Source organism: Acromyrmex echinatior, chromosome 1 (assembly GCF_024713525.1).
Source record: "Acromyrmex echinatior isolate Ae372 chromosome 1, ASM2471352v2, whole genome shotgun sequence".
In the NCBI taxonomy this organism is placed as follows: domain Eukaryota; kingdom Metazoa; phylum Arthropoda; class Insecta; order Hymenoptera; family Formicidae; genus Acromyrmex; species Acromyrmex echinatior.
Window position 1 is genome coordinate 2717302 of NC_141852.1, and position 19742 is coordinate 2737043.

A 19742-nucleotide genomic window follows, 5' to 3' on the forward strand; every position below is an offset into this window, starting at 1 on the left:
ATTAAAAATGAAAAAAGTCGAATTCAGAACCATACGAAAGGCTATCAGAAACTCGTCCAAAGGAATCTTAGTTTTCTTAGATATAGCATCCCACCTCACAACCACACTATCAGATGCCAAATCTATAGGTATGTTAGTGAAAAGGGATACTACATCCAAGGAAACCAAAACGGAATCTGATTCCAGTTTAACATTTTTAAGTTTCTTGATCAAATCATAGCTGTTTTTTATGTGACTGGGCGTCTCCGGTAAAGAGTCTGCAATAATGCCATGCAAAAATGATGCCAAATTATAAAACGGGCTATTTACCGATGAGACAATAACTCTCAAGGGATGGTTTTGTTTATGTATCTTAGTAACACCATAAGCCCTAGGAATGACCCCATCAGTCGTCCGCAACCTCCGATACGTCAAATCATCTATTACTCCCTTACCTTTCCACCTACCAAGCAAATTACGTAACTCACCCGCAAGTTTCTTAGTAGGATCTTTCGTTATTAATTTATAAGTATTCTTATCCGAAAGCATCGATTCCATCCTGGATATGTACTCAAATTTATTCTGAGCAACGGTGACACTCCCCTTATCAGCTTTTGAAATTAAAATCTCGGGATGATCTTTTACAAATCGTTTAGTTGTTCTTACCCAATCGCACAACAACTTGTCATTCAAGTCGTTCTTAGGAAAATCATTCCGAAATTTATCAATAATTAAAACACTATTATTCCTAACGAAGTTAATTAAATTCTTCCGACGGCCAATAATATTATTCTCAATATTTTTAATAAATTCTATCAATGTTCTATCTAAATTGTATTTGTTAATAGGAAGACCAAAGCCTTCCCCCAACTGAAGCAAACATTGGACCTCTAAAGGAATGTCAACATTGCTCAAATTCAGAAACCATTTATCATTTAAAACATCAAGAGGAGCCGCATCTCCGTTCAAAATCTCCATCAGTGATTTCCAACCATCGTATGGTGGAGAATCATAACTTTAAATGGGGTAAAGTAGAAATATTGGATATAGAGCCTTCATACAACAAAAGGTTGATATCAGAAATGGTTCATATTAAAAAACAGAAGCATGAGATTAATAGACAAAATGACACGGAGTCTTTGCCGGATTTGTATTCTGACATTATACATTCACTTTCTCCTTTCTAACATCTTCTGTCCTTTTCCTCCTATTTTTCCTTTTTCCGTTTATCGATAATGTTTTTCTGTTTGACATTTTGTTGTGTGACATCGTTTAAGTCAGATGCTCGTTACTTTTGCGAATTTGCTTTAATTACCTATTAAATTAAAAAGACTATTTTACTGTACCACAAAATGGAGCACATTGTACATTTTTTTCTCGTTGTGTATTATGGGACTTTTAACAGATTTACTAAGGTATATCATCATATTTTTAATTTTTATATGATTAATATTAATTTTTTTTTGTATACGGTTACTTTTCCAGAACTTTCTTATGACTTTGTTAATTCTTGATAAAAATGACTCACAGCGTATTACACCGAAAGAGGAAAGAATTTTTTGTTAATTTTAAGAATATTGTAAGATTATGTATTAATTTTTAATTTAGAACGACATTTATATTATTGTATGATGGCATTGAAAATGACTCAATTGGAGTTGAAACGTTTGTTTCATTTTATTGTATTTTAATTGTTTTTGTATTAAGTTTTCGTAGCTGAATTATAATTTTTTATTTGCGTCATTGGCTCGTTGCCCTTCTTTTATACTACCTTTTACTTATTACTACAGAGCCTTTTATATTACTTTTAATGATTAATATAATTTAATAAAAAGAAAATAAAAGAATTTTAAATCACACCAGTTGCCAGTTTCTCCGTTCTTTTTGGCCAGATTTGGGTATCTTGGACTAATATTCAATACTCCAGCAGACGACAAAAATTGGAGATTTTCTCATCTACTGGAGTAATTGAATAAACTCGAATATTAGCCCAAGAAATCGAAGTCTGTCAAAAAAAAAACGGAGAACTGGCAACCGTATTTGTGATTTAAAATTCTTTCAATTTCTGTTGTTTCGAGACAGAGAAAAATCAAAAACGGATAGAAGCTCCGATTGTAATCGGTGAGCCTCCGCGCGGACACGCCGAGCTAGGCTCATCTAGCAAAACAGCGAGTTTGTCTCTGTCCTTCTCTCTGTGGTTACTTGTTCCTAGCGACCGAAAATATTTTCTCGGCGATCTCGGCTGCTGTACCATAAGGAGGAAAGAGACATTCTAGATAATACTACATGGGCTGAAAAGTCCCGGGATTTTTCAATAAGTGGTGCCACTAGAAAATGAACATGATTCATTTCGAGAGATTCATCTGTCACTAGTTTATGTATGAAGTTTCATGACATTTCGTTCATTCGTTTACAAGCAAGCAGTCGTTTAAGTGACGTTACTTTCGCCTTCGTAAAAAAAACAGGAATATCGCATCTTGATCAAACATTGTGTATTTTTTGATGGGAAAAACTTCTGAACAATCATTGAAATGGTTGCAGAAATGTTATCCCACATCTACTCCTTCGAGAACAACAGTTTATCGGTGATTTAGTGAATTTAAAATGGGTCGTACAAGCACCGAAGACGCACCTCGCTCTGGAAGGCCAAAAGAGGCCGAATGCGGAAATCGCAAAGCAAGTGCATCGAATCGTTTTGAGTGATCGTAAAGTGAAGTTGCGCGAGTTAACTGAGGCCGTGGGCATCTCAAAAGAACGAGCGGGATACATTTTGCACGATGTTTTGGAGATGAAAAAGCTATCGGCACGATGGGTGCCGCGTTTGTTGACCATCGACCAAAAACAGCAGCGCGTTGATGATTCAACGGTCGGTTTGGCGTTGTTGCAGCGTAATCGAGCGGACTTTTTTCGACGTTTTGTGACGATGAATGAAATGTGGGTCCATTACCATACGCCTGAGTCCAATAGGCAGTCTGCAGAGTGGCTGAAAAGCCACGAAAGCCAACCAAAAGACCAACGCTCGGCCGGGAAGGTTATGGTCTCCGTTTTTTGGGATGCGCATGGCATAATCTTCATCGATTACCTGCAGAAGGGAAGAACAATTACGGGAGAGTATTATGCAGCGTTATTGGACAAACTGAACGATGAAATAAAGAAAAAACGGCCCCATATGGCGAAGAAAAAAGTTCTGTACCATCACGATAACGCACTGTGACACACGTCCTTGAAAGTGATGGTCAAATTGGACCAATTATGATTCGAATTGGTTGCTCACCCACCGTATTCTCCAGACTTGGCCTTCAGCAACTATTATCTGTTCCCAAAGCTCAAGCGGTGGCTCCAGGGAAAGAGATTCACATCGAATGAGGAAGTCATCGCGGAAACCGAGACGTATTTCGAAGGCTTGGACGTTTCGTACTACAGAAAGAGCATCGAAATGTTGGAAAATCGCTATACCAAGTGTATCACCCTCGAAGGCAACTATGTTGAGGAATAAATATAACTTTGCACAAAAAACGCTTGTTTTCATTAAAAATCCCGGGATTTTTCAGCCCATGTAGTACATAATTTTTATTAAATTATATTAACCTTTTGCCCTACGATTTAAGTTACGATGGCCATAATTAACAGTCTAGAACGTGTTGTTTATGTTTGGCCCGATAGACGTACTACGACTCTCACCTATGAAACTCATGTTTGGCCCGATTTCTTTATCACGAGTGTCACACGATATTGTAAGCGAAAGAGTTAATCATATATCTTTCTCATTAATAGCAAAAATGATTTCAAAACGTGATAGTTGACGAGATATAGTTTATGATTCTCCGTGTATTTTACGTACCGCGTTCATAGAGGTGATCCGCAAAGACTCAGCGTGGTCTCGGGCGTTAGGTGCGAGATCAGAATGTTGAAGATCCTACGTTCGATCCTACTTTTTTCTTTTTTTCATAATTTTTTTTTTAATAAATAACGTTATTAATAAACGTATTACTCCAAATATATTTTTATAATACATTTTACTGAATATAATGTACTTTTAAAATATTACTTTATTATTTTTATGATACATTCGGTTTTCTTTCAAAGAGCTACTCACCACGCTTATGTGCCACAGAATGTAATATCTTTTAATATATAATACTGATAATATCAATTTAAGGCTAATAAGAGCGATACAGAACGAGATGCGTAATTTTAAACTGGAATGATGACTTAATTCCAATAACTCCGTGATGTCTTCTTTATTCAACATGTGAATAAAGAAGGCACATTGAATAAAGAAGACATCATAGAAAACTAAGGAAAGTAAAGAATTGATAATTTGCTGGAAGGTATAGTCGCAGCATATTTCTTAATACAACGCTCCTGAGATGCACATTCGCACGCGATCCGATACGGCTCAGCCGTCGAGCGGCGGCGGCGGATGAAAAGAAGGCGACGCTTCAAAAGTCGGCTCAAAATTTAACATGTAGTCCAATAACTATACGAAGAAATACCGAATCACTTCAATAGATAAATAAAAAATTATTTGTATATTGCATACGAAGACATATATAAAGGCTTTTTGAATTTGTGAATTATAAAATTATATTGACATCGTCCTTATAATTATATTAATCATCGCACTTTTGCGATTTGATTCATTATCAGAATTTTCATACATTCGGATGATAGTTATAAAAAAAACATTTCACAGAAAGTATGATCGACATCAAACGTAACATTATTACAGAAACATTTTTTCTTTTCGGATTTTTTCTAAAGGTAAACAGATCTCATTTACATATAAAAATACTGGTTTTTTATCTATTCGACGCATACTACATCGAATTATTTTTTGCTATAATTGTCGGTTTAAAACTTTTAGAAATACACATATAATTTCAATAATTAAATAAAAATATATTTAGCCTGTAATATGTGTTTATTAACAATGTCATTTATTTAAAAAAAAAATTACGAAAAAAGAAAAAAGGAATTGATCGTGGGATCTCTAACATTCAGATCTCGCGTGAGATCACACCGAGGTCTTGCAAATCACTTTTATGAACATGATATATAACGCTTATGGAAAATCATGAAAATGTCAATATCTCGCAAATTATCGTGTTTTGAAATTATTTTTGCTATTATACATTATAAATTGGAGAGATATAGGATTAGTATAATGTATTACAACTTATACGTTATGTATAATGTTCTTCTCCTCTTAATTATACATGTTAAGCGACCGAAATTTCCCAGAAAGCATTTTCGATCGCTAGAAACAAGCGACCATAGAGGGGGAGAGGGGGATGCGGGGGAGGGGAGAGAGGGAGAGGAGAGGGGGGGGGAGTTCTGAAGGATAGACTCACTATTTCGCTCGACGAGCTTAGCTCGACGGAGCCTCACCGATTACAATCGGAGCTTCTAACCTTTCTTATTTTTTCTCTGTCTCACTCTGTCGTACTTTTGTTTCAATAATTCGTTCTACAATTCAAGAATATGACTTCTATCGATTCTAGTTTGGCATTATCGCCGATGCGGGAAGGACGCACGATTCCATTTCTAAACGATCTTGATATATATTTCTATATATACAAAAATATATTATTATTATAGCGTTTCCAGCCAATAATATATTGCTGGTTTATACAATGATCCATTTCTGTAGTTGAATAGCGGTTCTTCGCGCGCGATAAGAGGAATAGCGCTTCTTATTAAATCGACGTTTCGACATCCGAATCGAGTCAAAAATATGCTGTATACAATAATTTCAGACCTTGCACGTTTAAAATAAGTAGCTGACGATTTACAGAAAATCTCAAAAAACAATACTATAGCAATATATTGCAGAAACGAGTTATGAGCTTTGGTATAAGAACAGTGAGTATTCGAAAATTTCATTTATATGCTACGTCTGTTACGGGATTGCCACTTGTTCCGACATCCGAGCAGAATCGAAGCTCAGCCGAAACATACATCGCGTTCCGAGCCCTGATATATATTGTATATATATATATATATATATATATATATATATATATATGTGTGAATAATTCAGTAAATAAAGTTTAGACATGTATTGTATATATGTAAATACGCACGCACGCATACATATACGCGTTTGTATCTATGCTATTATATACACACACACACAAATATATATATATACATACATATACGTATATATATGTTATTTTATATATATGCATCGGTAATACTAAATAAAATATATGTAAAAGACAGAGTAGTGCAATTAAAATAATTATCTTCATTTATATTCATATGTACATAAATAATATGGTACGTTTCTTGTTTAGAAGAAATTATTTCAACAAAATTGAAGTAACTAATATCATATTTATTTTATTATTTTTCCTCTCAATAGAAAAAACTTTGACCAGGGCACGTAAGAACGTTTATTGATATGATCGATAATTCAGATCATTTCTATGATTCAGCGACGCACTTTTCATGCCAGCGCCCCTGTCGGAATATCGCGGAACTAAAGTACTGTTCGGTTTGTACTGCATGGCTTCACGTCAATTTCACTCGTAATATACAAACGAAATTTTCGGAGACTCTTTTCTCTTATACTAAAACTACCTCGTTTCTAAAAGCATAGGATTGTTCTTTCAAGTTTTTTGCAATTTGCCAGCTACTTTTTATGAACGTGCAAGATCTGAAACTCTTATATGCAGCACATATTGTGAAGTGTTGTCTTCAAAAGCCGATAACAAAACTGTAAGTCTTCAATTTTCTTTCGTTTTTCGTATTCAATAGTAGCTAGCGAATTGCGTTGTTGTCGATACTTTAATTGTGGAGAAGGATTTTTCAATCCATAAACACAATTAAGAGAAAAGAGTCTTTAATAATTAATGATAAAACAGGACACCCCAGCATCCAATTAAAAACTTAAGAATATATTTTTCATAATTTCTGAAACACATAATAATTTTAAAAAGTAATTTAAGGAATTTTTATGTGAAATAAAACAAACACTTTATAGATTTACAATTTACATTTTTACATAACAATGAATGAAAATGTAAGAAATGGAAAAATATTAGGTAACGTGCGATTTAAGAAGTTAGATTGTGCGGTTTAGGAAACTACGTCGTAATGCGATTTAAAAACTAGAGCATTTTTTAAACTTTTATTTATTTTATTTATTAAAAAAATGTAATGCAATATCAGAATCATATACAGAATCATATACAGAATCACATCATACTGAAAAAAATCCTCATTTTAAATGTTATAATAGTGTAAAAAAATTATGAAGAAATAACATAAGAAAAGGAAAAGATTGCAATTACGTAAAAGTGAAAATAAGAGATACAACTTCCAATAGCCTTAGTCTTGAAATGTTCGTACTCATTTCATAGCAACGGCGTGCGCACGCGCGTAGGGATGACGAAGCCTATCCTGCTCTTCGCCCTCCCAGCGTGCCGTCGCTATGAAGTGAAGTGTGATGGGGCGTACTACGAATTCGCGCGGCGCGGCTTCACCACACATTGGCTTAGACGTTTTCTTTTTTAATTCGAAAACTACAGCGGATATTTCAAAATGGTATAAGACTTTTTCGTTTCTCTTGACTCATTCTACGCCTCCAATGCGGCCCGGACTTTACTTAAGAGACATATATATATGTACGCAAAATTTCTTATAAGAAACCAGATCGATGTCAGCAGATTCTGTTTGATTTCTGCTGCCGTCTGTTTGCATAGAATGTAACAAGTTCTATCGGCAGAATAGGAGCAGGTTGCGACACCTTATAATTAGTTGCTAACAACAGTTGTGGCCAATCTGCTAATATCTTCTGATCAAATCTGCTACCAATCTGTCGATATCCTGCTACATTTTGCTATTTGAGTAAAGTAAATAAACTAAGAAAATATAGTAATATTATCATTTATCATATGGTTATCATATGTTATTATATTTTCTTATATAATTTATTATATAATTTAGTATTCTTATTAGAATTTTATAATATAATATATATAATTGATGCGCTATTTACAAATTTATAGTTACTGATACAACTTTTTTCTCTGAATGCGATTAATATTACCCAAGGTGTCCGACTGACAATTAAAACCTCTTCAATATCATTCATGATTATGATCTGAATAACATTTCAAGACTAAGGCTATTGGAAGTTGTACCTCTTATTTTCACTTTTACGTAATTGCAATCTTTTCCTTTTCTTATGTTATTTCTTCATAATTTTTTTATACTATTATAACATTTAAAATGAGGATTTTTTTCAGTATGATGCGATTCTGGCAACGAGGAAATTTGATAATATTCTTGAGGCTTCCACGGGTACTTTCTATATAAAGATTATGCATTTCGCGGGTTTCTTCCGTGCCCAGATCTATTCTTGAAATGCCAATGTTTCGTGAACCTTGCACTTTATCAGAGCGAGGAGCAGCCTGATATTGAGCTTCCTCCGGATCGTTCCTTTCTTATATTACCCTATTTGTTGGAGTGGAGGAGGAGAAAGAAGAGAATTGTGGGTGGGGAGAGGTGGGAGAAATCGGTCAGTCTTCAATAACTAGGAGAATGGTTTTCCATATTTTATTTATGTCGTAGCCATTATCTCTATTTAGATTGTTAGGGTATTTTTGTATCTCTATGGTTTCTCTATACTTTCTTGGAAAATATGATATAATGTTGGCTATTGTGATCATTTTGTTAAACAGTATTTGATATCCTGTTTCGATATTGTGTTCTGATAATGTTGACGTGTTTTAGCCTGACATCACATTGGTATTCTTTTATCCGTAAGTTGATTCTCTCAGTTTCTCCAATGTATATTTGCACGCAGGAACAAGGTATTTTGTATACTTCTGCAGAGCTGAATAGAGGTCTTTGATCTTTAGGATTTCTTAAGATTTGTCTTATCTTTTTGAATGGTTTAAAGAATTATAGTTTGGATATTGCGTTTGTTTAATATCCTGCCAATCCAATTTGTTGTTCCTTTGACATATGGGAGAATGGATAAGATCCTTTCGTCTGATTGTGTGTTAAAAACCATTGTCTTGTTTGCATGTTTATTGATTGTTTTGATTATGTCTTTTTTGTCGTGTCCGTTTTTCTGTAAGTTTCTAATTTTAAGTGATTTGAGTTCCGTTTGTAGATATTCTTTGTCAGAGGTGATGAAAGCTCTATGTACAAAGCTCTATGTACTATGTACTCTAAAATGCTGTAGAGATATTGGGAGTACAATTAGTTCGGTCCGTTTTTTTGTGTTCAAAAATGCATTTATTTCAAAACAAAATGAATGAACAAATTAATTAAAGTATTGTCCATCGCTGGCTACTACTTTTTCCCTCTCAGGCAATTTTCGAATTCCATCTCGAAAAAATAACTCGTCTTTGGAGGCGATCCAATTTTGAAGAAGTGAACTTGCCAAATCGTGCTGCATCTTTCGGAACAACCAGTAATCAGAAGGAGGAATGTCCGGAGAATACGGCGGGTACGGTAAAACATCCCATTTGAACGTTTCCAAATATTTTTTTACGACTTTTGCGACATGAGGACGAGCGTTGTCATGAAGAAAAGTAACTTTATCATGTCTTTGCTCATATTCCGGCCGTTTTTCTCGCAATGCACGGCTCAAACGAATCAATTGTAGCCGATACCGATCGCCCATAATGGAATCGTCAGGTTTCAGTAGCTCATAGTAAACAATACCCTTTTGGTTCTACTAGATACAGAGCATGATCTTCGAACCATGAATGTTCGGCTTTGGTTGATATTGAGGTCGATGGCAACGATTGACCGGGCTAGCGTAGTATTTTTTCTTCTTGGGGTAGAATATTTACTTCTCATCTCCAGTCACAATCCGATGCAAAAAACTTTTTCTTTGTTATCTTTGAATCAGCTGTTCGCAAGTGAAAAATCGCCTTTCAACGTCTCTCGGTTTCAATTCATAAGGCATCCAATTTCCTTGTTTTTGAATTATTCCCATGGCTCTCAATCGTACAGAAACGGCTTGTTGAATTACTCCCAATGATTCTTCAAGCTCCTCTTGCGTTTGACTCTGATCTTCTTCGAGTAATGCCTCTAATTCTTTGTCTTCGAATTTTTTTGGCTGTCCAGAGGCTTGTCTTCAACGCTGAAATCTCCATCCTTGAAACATCGAAATCATTCCCTACATGATTTATCAGTTGGAGCAGTGTCACCATAAACTTCGACAAGCATTGCCCATTCGATGGGCTTCAGCTGCACTTTTCTTCCAATTAAAGCAGAAAATTAGAACCTCCAGCAAATGTTGCTTGGTTAACACAAAATTCAACATTTCAAACATAATAAAAATCAAGGTTTTTGTATGAAACTCAAAGCGATATAAACTGAATATTATTAGCAAATGTCTAACCTCTCTGAAAACACTATCAGCTGTCACTATGAACCATTCACAACAGCCGGAGCCATCTTTTGGAAAACAGACCGAACTAATTTGTACTCCCAATAATAACATCCCAAAGTTCCTATAACTCAAGGACCATCTAAAAACTCACAAATCCAAAAACATTCTTCATAAAACCAGTCTCATCCTCATGAAAAAACGCATCCACTTTACTAAATTATAAATAGTCCAGATTTCCCATAAAATCTTTAAACTTCATTTGTTGCTATAATATTGTTGTTATAATAATAATAACAGTACTATGTATATAATTTTAGCAACAAATGTATATAGTTGGCAACCTAAAATGACTACAATTTGGGGTTAATTTTATAATTTTATAGTTATAATTACAAAAAATATGATTATCCCAAAATATAACTATAAAATTATAGTCACTTGAATCATTTTTATGGTAATTTCAATTATTTTATGGTTATAATAACTGTAATTATAGTCATTTCAGGTTGCCAACTATATATAATACATTTGTTGCTAGAACTATTAGTTATAGGATGTATCATCAAAATCCGGACAAATCAAACAATTTCTTTAAACAAAATGTTTTTAATGAAAAATTAAATATCACAAAAAATTCTTTTACATGGTATTTAGGGGATTCCTGTAGAGCACAATTATTCAATATATCCCCCATTAGCTTGAATAACGGCCTCTATTCTCGATCTGAAGCGTTCGCACGCTGTAACGCTGCCCATGCCGACGAATGCTGCTTCAATAGCAATCCTTAATGATATCACATTGGGATGTCGAGACTTGTTTGTGACCCTTTCAACTACGCTCCATACATAGTAGTCCAAGGGATTTAAATCTGGGCTGTTGGGAGTCGAGGCGAGCAACTCAGCTTGTCCTGGCAGCCTCAGAGGGCATCTTTAATATACGATTTGTTATCGAAGATCCTCCTCGGCAATTCGCATTGTTGGCTCGCATACACCAATAATCAATGCTAATTTTCGCAATTGCCCTGGGTCATCCAAAATCAGCGTTTGAGCCCTTTCAACGACTGCGGGGATCCTCGCGATGCGTTCTTTCGAGTGACTCTTTCTCGCTGGCATACTAGAACCTTCGTCGAACTGTTCTAAAGTCGTATATTTTGCCACAACGTCATAAACGGTCTCGGGTATTCAAAGAATCGAATTATTTCCGTTTCTGAGCGCCTAACGCCTTCCATGATCGTGGCTCTTCGATTATATTCCGCACTTGATTTCAACATCGCGGCCAAGAATATGACTGTTTATTAGAAGCATCAGGCTTTCTCAGACGCCAACAACAACCTCTGACGGAGGCACAATATAGCAGAAAATTTAAATTGAAATTTGTCCGGATTTTGATGACGCACCCTGTATACATAGTTACTATTATTATAGCAGTTATTATTATTATAGCAGTAATAATCATAATTATAGTAATATGTAATTATAGTTACAAATATCAAACATTTTTCTCTCAGTACAGAATTATATATAAAATATGTCCATTTATATACAAATATATAAAATTATATATAATTTTATATAATGTTATATAACTATATGAAATATTTTTTTCTCGGGTAGGTATAGGATTTATTATATAATCGTGTGTATTATCTACTGACTCTCTTTTGCTTATAAAGAATTTCAGAAAAATTTAAATGAAAAAGTTCAAATAAATACAAGTGGACAAACCGTATATTAAGGATTAATATTTTATGGATATAAAAAGAATAATAAAAAGTCCATATTATGAATATAATTATAATTATATAATTACGCACTGTGAATTTTTTATTGCATAGATATTATTCTCATTTCAGACTAGCTTGAATATTTTTAATTCGATTTTTTTTAAGATTTTTTTGTAAATAAGAAAAATTCTTTTTATTTATTTTTGTATTTGAGAGGAAGGATTTACAATTTAATAAATATTAATTATATAATTATATGCACGTATTATATTCATAGCACATTATATAATTAATTTGTGTTTACACTTTTTATAAAAGCTTTTATAAATGATAGGCGTTCTTTTTTTATTTTATTATATTCATTAATAAATTAATTGCATGTGTACAATTTCTCTTCTTTGATAATTTTTTTATGTGAATAATTATGAAATAAAATTTATTTTAGTCTATTATAAAAAACACCAATGTTATTACTTATACTTTTATCATTATGTTGCTATTAAAAATGCAATCATTGTGCACTTTTTCATGCACCACATATTAGTGATTATAATCATAGTAATTTCTTAGTGTGAAGAAGGTTTCTTATTTATAGAATATATATTCGTATATTTAGATTGTGTGTAAAATTTACTGCCAGCGCTGAAAATCTACAATTTACATTACATATACTATACATTTTCAGCACTGGCAGTGAATCTTGAAATACAGCTTTGCAATGTGTATAAAAAAAATTTCTTGTTTTTTATATTACTACAACATTTTATCTTAAAAAGAATTTTATAAGCAAAATCTTCAAGTTTTTGGTTATTTTGAAAAATTAATTAGATACAATATTTATAAAGATTTATTTATTAATGAATAATTTGTATCTTTTGCTTAATTCGCATAGACATTAGATCTTATTATTTTCTTCTATTGATTATATATATATATATATATACATAAATATAATCTTATAAGGAAATAATTATCATAATAATTATCTTTATTACTAATCAATATAAAAATTGTCTTAATAATTGTCTTTATTACTAATCAATTGCTGTTATATTATAAATATTTCCAATATAAAATAGTTTAAATTGTTAAAAAATGTTCTAATTTTAATATACCAATTTTTTGCTGGATTTTATATTTTTATCTGAGTGTTTTAACGCTCATAGACAGATTGAAATATCACATTCGAGAGAGAAAATAAAGAAAGAAATTAAAAGAGAAGTATATTATATTATTATTGTAATTATTCGTAAGAAATATTTTTTGTATCAACAGTTTTTCAACTTGTAATTTTATACAGTTTCTTGTTTTTAAACTGCGTAAATACCAAAAATCTTGTATACAGAAATATTTAAAAAGTATTGTTAAAACGTGTTGTCATTCTATACGTAATATTTTCATGGCGAAAGTTGCAAATAATTTAGATTGCATGAACTCAATATTTCTCATGATGTTTTTAACAGATGTTTTGATTTTGTTTCATTTTAACAATATGAAATTATAAAGGAATTTTTATACTTTTTAATAGATAAAATAAGGGAAAAATCTAAATATTTTTGCTTTACCTATATTTTAAGGAAGAATACGGGTTCTTTGTCATTTGCATAATCGGCGTCATCGGCGTTGTTGGTGATATCAGCTTTTGTTCTTCCTCACAATCTAGTGATGGAGATTTGCCGCCCATTTTCAACACATTATCATTCATCCCGTTTATAACTCACTATAATGTACAATACTAATCTCGATATTGAATAAACGCTTCAATAGCGACACAACTACAAATGTAACTTGTTTAAAGTATTTAGAATAAAAACTTCAGCAGTACTACTATTTGTACATTATTGTATTAAATTTATCTTATAAAGATCCAAAATTAATTGTTCTTTAAAAAATTCTATTCTTCACTTCTGATTGTTACTTTTTTAATCAATCTTAATTTATAATCTTTTAATGCTCTAAAATTTGGTTTACATATTTCCTTTCATGGAACTTCTTTGTACAAAGATATTCAATAGTTTATAGAGATCCATTTTTCGCTGTCAATTATTGTTACAAATTTTCAACTCAATTGAAGATTTTTTTATATTAGTTTTTTAACGTAACATGGAATTGTTGATGAATATAGCTTCAATACAGTTCTTGCGCTTTTGTTTTTCAAATTTCTATTTCATGAACATTTGTGGATTTTCATGACATTGTACGGATTTTAAAAAATCTTAAAAATTTCTCTTTTTAATTATTTTTTTTAATCTATGGATACACTACAAAAAATGAAATCTTCACCATTCTTTTATTGAATTTGTTTTTTTTGGAAATATAAGCTTTCTAGACATTTATTTGTTATTTTCACTTTTCGTATTTAATCATAATGCTTCCATCTATAAAGTTTGTAATTTTAAATAGTATTCTAATTTACAATATACTTATTGATAATGAAATTTCTGAGATAATTCAATCAATTAAATGACGCACGCTTTGCTCGACAAAGACGAATATGGTAGTAGAATATTTACTGCTGTAAGATAAACTGCGGATGGTTGATCATCTATGATCTTATATATGTATATAGCATGTACTAATCATCGAGCACCATTTATCGCTAAAACGTTATTTGTTCTTTCTATTCTCGTGCAGAAAAGGTGATCACTCGCGTTGGTTACGTCATTCGCGCACGATGAACAGATAGGTGACCGTTTCTGCCTGTGACAAATCTATAACTATGCAACAATGTCATAATATAATATCATCAGTAACACGTAATAATATAATATCATATGATATATATACATATATATATATATATATATATATATCTATATATCTAAAATAATCATTTACTTTATTATTCGAAATAAGCATTTGGAGAAAACATTTTCTGATAATTTATTTTTTTGAAAATTTATGTCATGTATGAAAGTATTATTTCTCTACAAATATATATTTTAATTATTTGCAATTTTTGAAGCAGGAAATAGATTTATGAAAAGAAAATGTCATAAAGAATAGTGGGAAACTGATATAATGTTTTCTAATTGAAAATAGGATATGATTATAAAAATATACTTCATAGTACATATTATATAATTGTATCAATACTTCACATGGTATATACAGGGTGTCCCGTAAGTTTTGGTCAATCGCTTTTGTATAGATAAAACGGACTAAATTGAGTCGAAAGTCCTCTACTATTTTGCAATTTTCATGATAGTTAATAAGATATTAGTTATTAAAAATCGCTAAATATTGATTTTCAATAATTTTTTTATTCAAATACTATAAACTTTAGAAAAACAGCGAGAGATAAAAATTATTTATTTTCTTCTCATAAAGTTCTGAGAATTTTTTTCAGAATTTTTTCTAAATTTTTTAATATCGCATTTTCTCATGGTACAAATAAGAAAATGCAATATTACTAAAAAGTTGATAAAAAATTCTGAAAAAATTCTGAAAAAATTCTTAGAATTGTACAAGAAGAAAATAAATGATTTTTATCTCTTGCAATTTTTCTGTAAAGTTGATAGTATTTGAGTAAAAAAATATTCAAGACCAATTTTTAATAATTATCTTATTAACTGTTGCGAAAATTACGACGGTAGAAGACTTTTCGACTCAGTTTAATCCGCTCTATCTACATAAAAGCGATTGGCCAAAACTTATGGGATACCATTCCCATTTATATACATATATATATTATATATATATATATATATATATATATATATATATATTGATATAAATTTGACACTTAGAAAATATCATATTAATAACAAATGATCAATTAATATGACAAATCTATATATTTTTAGCTGCATTTTTTGTTTGCACTTTTCTTTTGTTCTTCCTGTAAAATTAGTCACATGATCTGTAATAGTCATATGATGTAGATAGTCGTATCACCGTCACGTAAGATGTATACAAGGTGGGCTAAAATATCAATATACAAAGTGACTGAAAGTTAATGATAGCTCAAATATTAATGTACGTAGTAACTAATAGTCAGTTTTAATGAAAATTTCTTAAATTATATTTTTAATTACACCTATTTTTTCTTTTCAGAAAATGTAAGTTAAAAAAATTATTTTAAATATAGGTCATATATAAAAAATTTGATGATAAAACTAGCACATGAGATTCTTAATTTGATGTTAATTTTGTATTTATTATTACTTATGTAATTAAAACTTGAAAGATTATCGCAGTTATTAACGATCATCCGGAAATTATAGAAGCGAAACAAACGATCGAGACTGATGACGAAGAAAGATAAAAACGACTGCGCGATTCTCGTTTGACTGATTGACTGACGTCGCGTACTTCTTATCGGTGCCTTGGCATCTCGTTATCAGGATATGATTGGCTGCTGAAATTGTGTTGATGTATGCAAAACTTGTTTAGCCAAAATGTTATTTTCTACTCGTCGGCCAGATAAATATCAATTATTATAAATTCACATTATATATCTGTATACACTTGTTTAAAAATTTTAAATCTGTATACACTTATTTTAAACTTCGAAAGATGAGTATAGAAAATATTTTTATTTGCACAGATAAAAAAAATAAAACAAAATTTCATGCTATATATTTTATAAATTTATATTGATATTCTTTAAAAAATAATAATAATTAATATTTCAAAGAATTAAATCTACATAGAAAGACAGCGAACGGCAAAAGCACAAGCTAGTAGTAGTTAGTGCGCGCATCTAAAAAAATTTGTCCAACAAAAAATGCTATTATGTAACTTATTTATTTTTATTTTATGATTGTAACTTAAGATTCCAGCTTCCGTTTAAGAAGGCATAGAACTCTTTCGACTTCAAAAAGTATGGCTTTTTTATGTTTTTTTTCTGGAAAAGATATATAAGCTACAAGAATCAAATCTTTTTGTAAATGAAAGTATATATTTTTTACTACTAATCACAATTTTCTATTTTATATTTCATTGAAAATTTCCCTCCTTCCTTCTTTCTTTCTAAGCTGTGCACGGTATGCAGTATTTCAAAAATATCTTCAACCTGGTTCATCTGAAATAAGAAATTCAAAAAGAGTCTTGAAATATATAAAAAATTATAGTTCCTATCCTCTGGATGCGACTTTTAAATTTTTTATTTTTAATAAAATAGCGGACTTTCGAACTTGAAGAATCGATTTTTGCAAAAATTTCAACTTTTTTTCTGAAAAAGAAAACAAAAAATAAAGAAATTAAAAAAATTATTCCATAGGGACTACAATTTTTAATATACTTTAAAACTCTTTTTGAATTTTTTGTTTCAGATGAAGCAAGTCAGAGATATTTCTGGTAAATATCTAAACCGTAAAATGTCATACAAGGTATGAAAAAAGAAGGTACATAGAAAGAAGGAAGATACCTTTGCAGAGAAACATAAAATAAAAAATTATGATTAGCAGTCAAAAATATGTACTTTATTTATAAAAAATTTAAACTTTGTAGTCTTATATATCTTTTCAGAAAAAATCATGAAAAATAAGGCATTCCTTTTGAAGTCGAAAGAGTCTTATGATCTGTCAAGCTAATTCCCGAAAATTTCTATATCCCTTTTTTTTTTAATAACTTAAAAAGTAATCAAAAATGCGTTTTCTTTTTTTTACACTTTAACTCGGTTTTTTTCAAAAATCTGACATGCTGGAGCATTTTTAATTACAGATTCGTAATTGACGAGAAAAAGCTATTAGAATCACTGATAACAAGTTGTCACAAAACATGAAAAAAATTTCAAAATATTGCACAATATGTATATAGAATGTACAGTGTATACAGTGTATTTAAAATGAGAAATATTTCTTATTATTTCTAAGTTTAAAGTTGTTTTTCATATATTTTTACAAAAAATTTAATATTCTTTAGGACTACAAAAATCCTAGCTTTTTTCAGGGTTAAAACAATAAAATTATCTTAAAAATATTAAATAGCATTCTTCTTTTTGAATTATTATAATTCAATATTATATTATAATCTTTGAATATTATTTTAAAGAGTTTCTTAAAGCGAAAAATGTTCGTGCAAAGTTAATATAACACGTAGCTTCAAAATGGCAAAGAATAAAAAAGGAAATACATAAATTTATATTAGAATATTTAAAAATTTACATACTTTTTTGTTACAGACGTTTTATAAAATTTGAATAAAAATAATATTTTAGATAATCTTTAGATGTTTTGTGTATTTTTACTTAGTGACGCTTGTGTCTTTTTATTTTAAATACATCAAAGTTAATATATTTATTAAATAGCAGCCCTAATTGTCACATAAATCACAAATTTCATAATTCAGCATTAAAACGGCAAATAAATATGAAACGATTGCACTTACCGTTTATTCCGTTTGGACCTCACACAAGTAGATCTTTTCGTCGAAATATTTAATCGTTTATGATCCATGATCAATAATTTTAATCTGTACGAGTTAAATACGCAGAAAAACATCTATCGTTTCAATTCTTTGGTATCATTCACGACCGGATCAGACCAACTAACCATTATCACGTGGCGATAACGAACCATTCTACCAATTAAATTAACGAAGACTCGGTTCAACAAAGATTGCATGATTGATGATCTCTCTTCTCTTCAAATCATCGCAAAATTAATTATAATTTCTTCAATAATTTCGAAATTTTGTTTTCAGCAAATTTCATGAATTTAATTTTCTGATACTGTACACATGTTTATATCAAAATCTCATATACAAAAAAGATTAATTAAGATAATTATTCACTTTAGGGAAAGCACCTCCAATGATCTTTATCTTGACATATATTGTCAAAGATACTTCTCTGAGTAACCTCCAAAAAATTTTAAGCTTGTTTATTAAAAAGTTATTAACAAAAAGGGTTGAATTTAATTTAGTCTAAATATTGCATTATGATATATATATTTGCATATGCTTTATACGCAACTATGTACGCGTGTGTTATCATGATTAAAATACGTACAAAATATAAAATAAGCAAGTTTTTAGAACTTATTTCCTCCGTAAAGGCTGTACCTGCAATTGATCATTCGATAGATGAACTTTCGAAATATCCAACGCTCGATTGTTATGAATTTTGGCAGAAGTACTCTTAAGTGATGTCAAATGAATGCTTTTGTAACGATGTACCCCGAAATGCATGCAGCGGCCAGAGGCCTTGTGCAACGATCATGTAGCGCCGTGCGCCCGCAATTTTTTTAAACTAAAGCAAACATAATTTCAGGGTGATAACAGCAATGACAGATATCCACCGAACAATACCGAAGATGAACCGGCATCTCTCACGAGCGCGCAGTGACGCTCATGACTCGAGATATCGATCAGCGGGAATCAGTGATGCACATTTGGTCTCGGACATCTTAGAGAATCAGCTCTACTTTTGCGCCACCAAGTGACGTCGCGCTCGGCCAGCTTCGGCGCTGAGCAAGCGAAGCAGCAATAGAGGCTATCCTTTTCGCCTTCGGCAACCTTCGACACGTCAAGAGCAAATAAAACAACGAGAGGAAGAGAGGTAGAAAGCTCTCCTCGCTCTAGTCGCTTGTTTTCGCTTGGAAACAAGCGAAAACCATTTTTGCCAAAATTCATGACAATTGGACGTTTTCGGAAGTTTATCTTATTCAATTAATTAAAAAGCTTACCTAATGTAAGTCAATGTGATTTAGATTAAAATTTTGCTTTGTGTAG

The 19742-nt window shown here is 31.2% G+C and overlaps 1 protein-coding gene across 4 annotated transcripts in view; it reads right to left on the reverse strand.

Annotated features, from left to right (window-relative positions):
- Nucleotides 1–19742, reverse strand: part of LOC105148530 (G protein-activated inward rectifier potassium channel 3) — a 155793-nt gene that overhangs the window by 27252 nt on the left and 108799 nt on the right. Inside the window, exons 1-2 of one of the 4 annotated variants that reach the window (XM_011060322.2) lie at nt 16233–16469; nt 13631–14782 (exon numbers count right to left, since the gene is read on the reverse strand). The exons of 2 other annotated variants lie outside the window; for them this stretch is intronic. In XM_011060322.2, the coding sequence (XP_011058624.2) occupies nt 13631–13770 (140 nt within the window). In that variant the 5' untranslated portion in view covers nt 13771–14782; nt 16233–16469. Of the gene's footprint in view, nt 1–13630; nt 14783–16232; nt 16470–19742 lie in introns of those variants that run through there. One more of the 4 variants, XM_087407932.1, reaches the window with a different exon arrangement.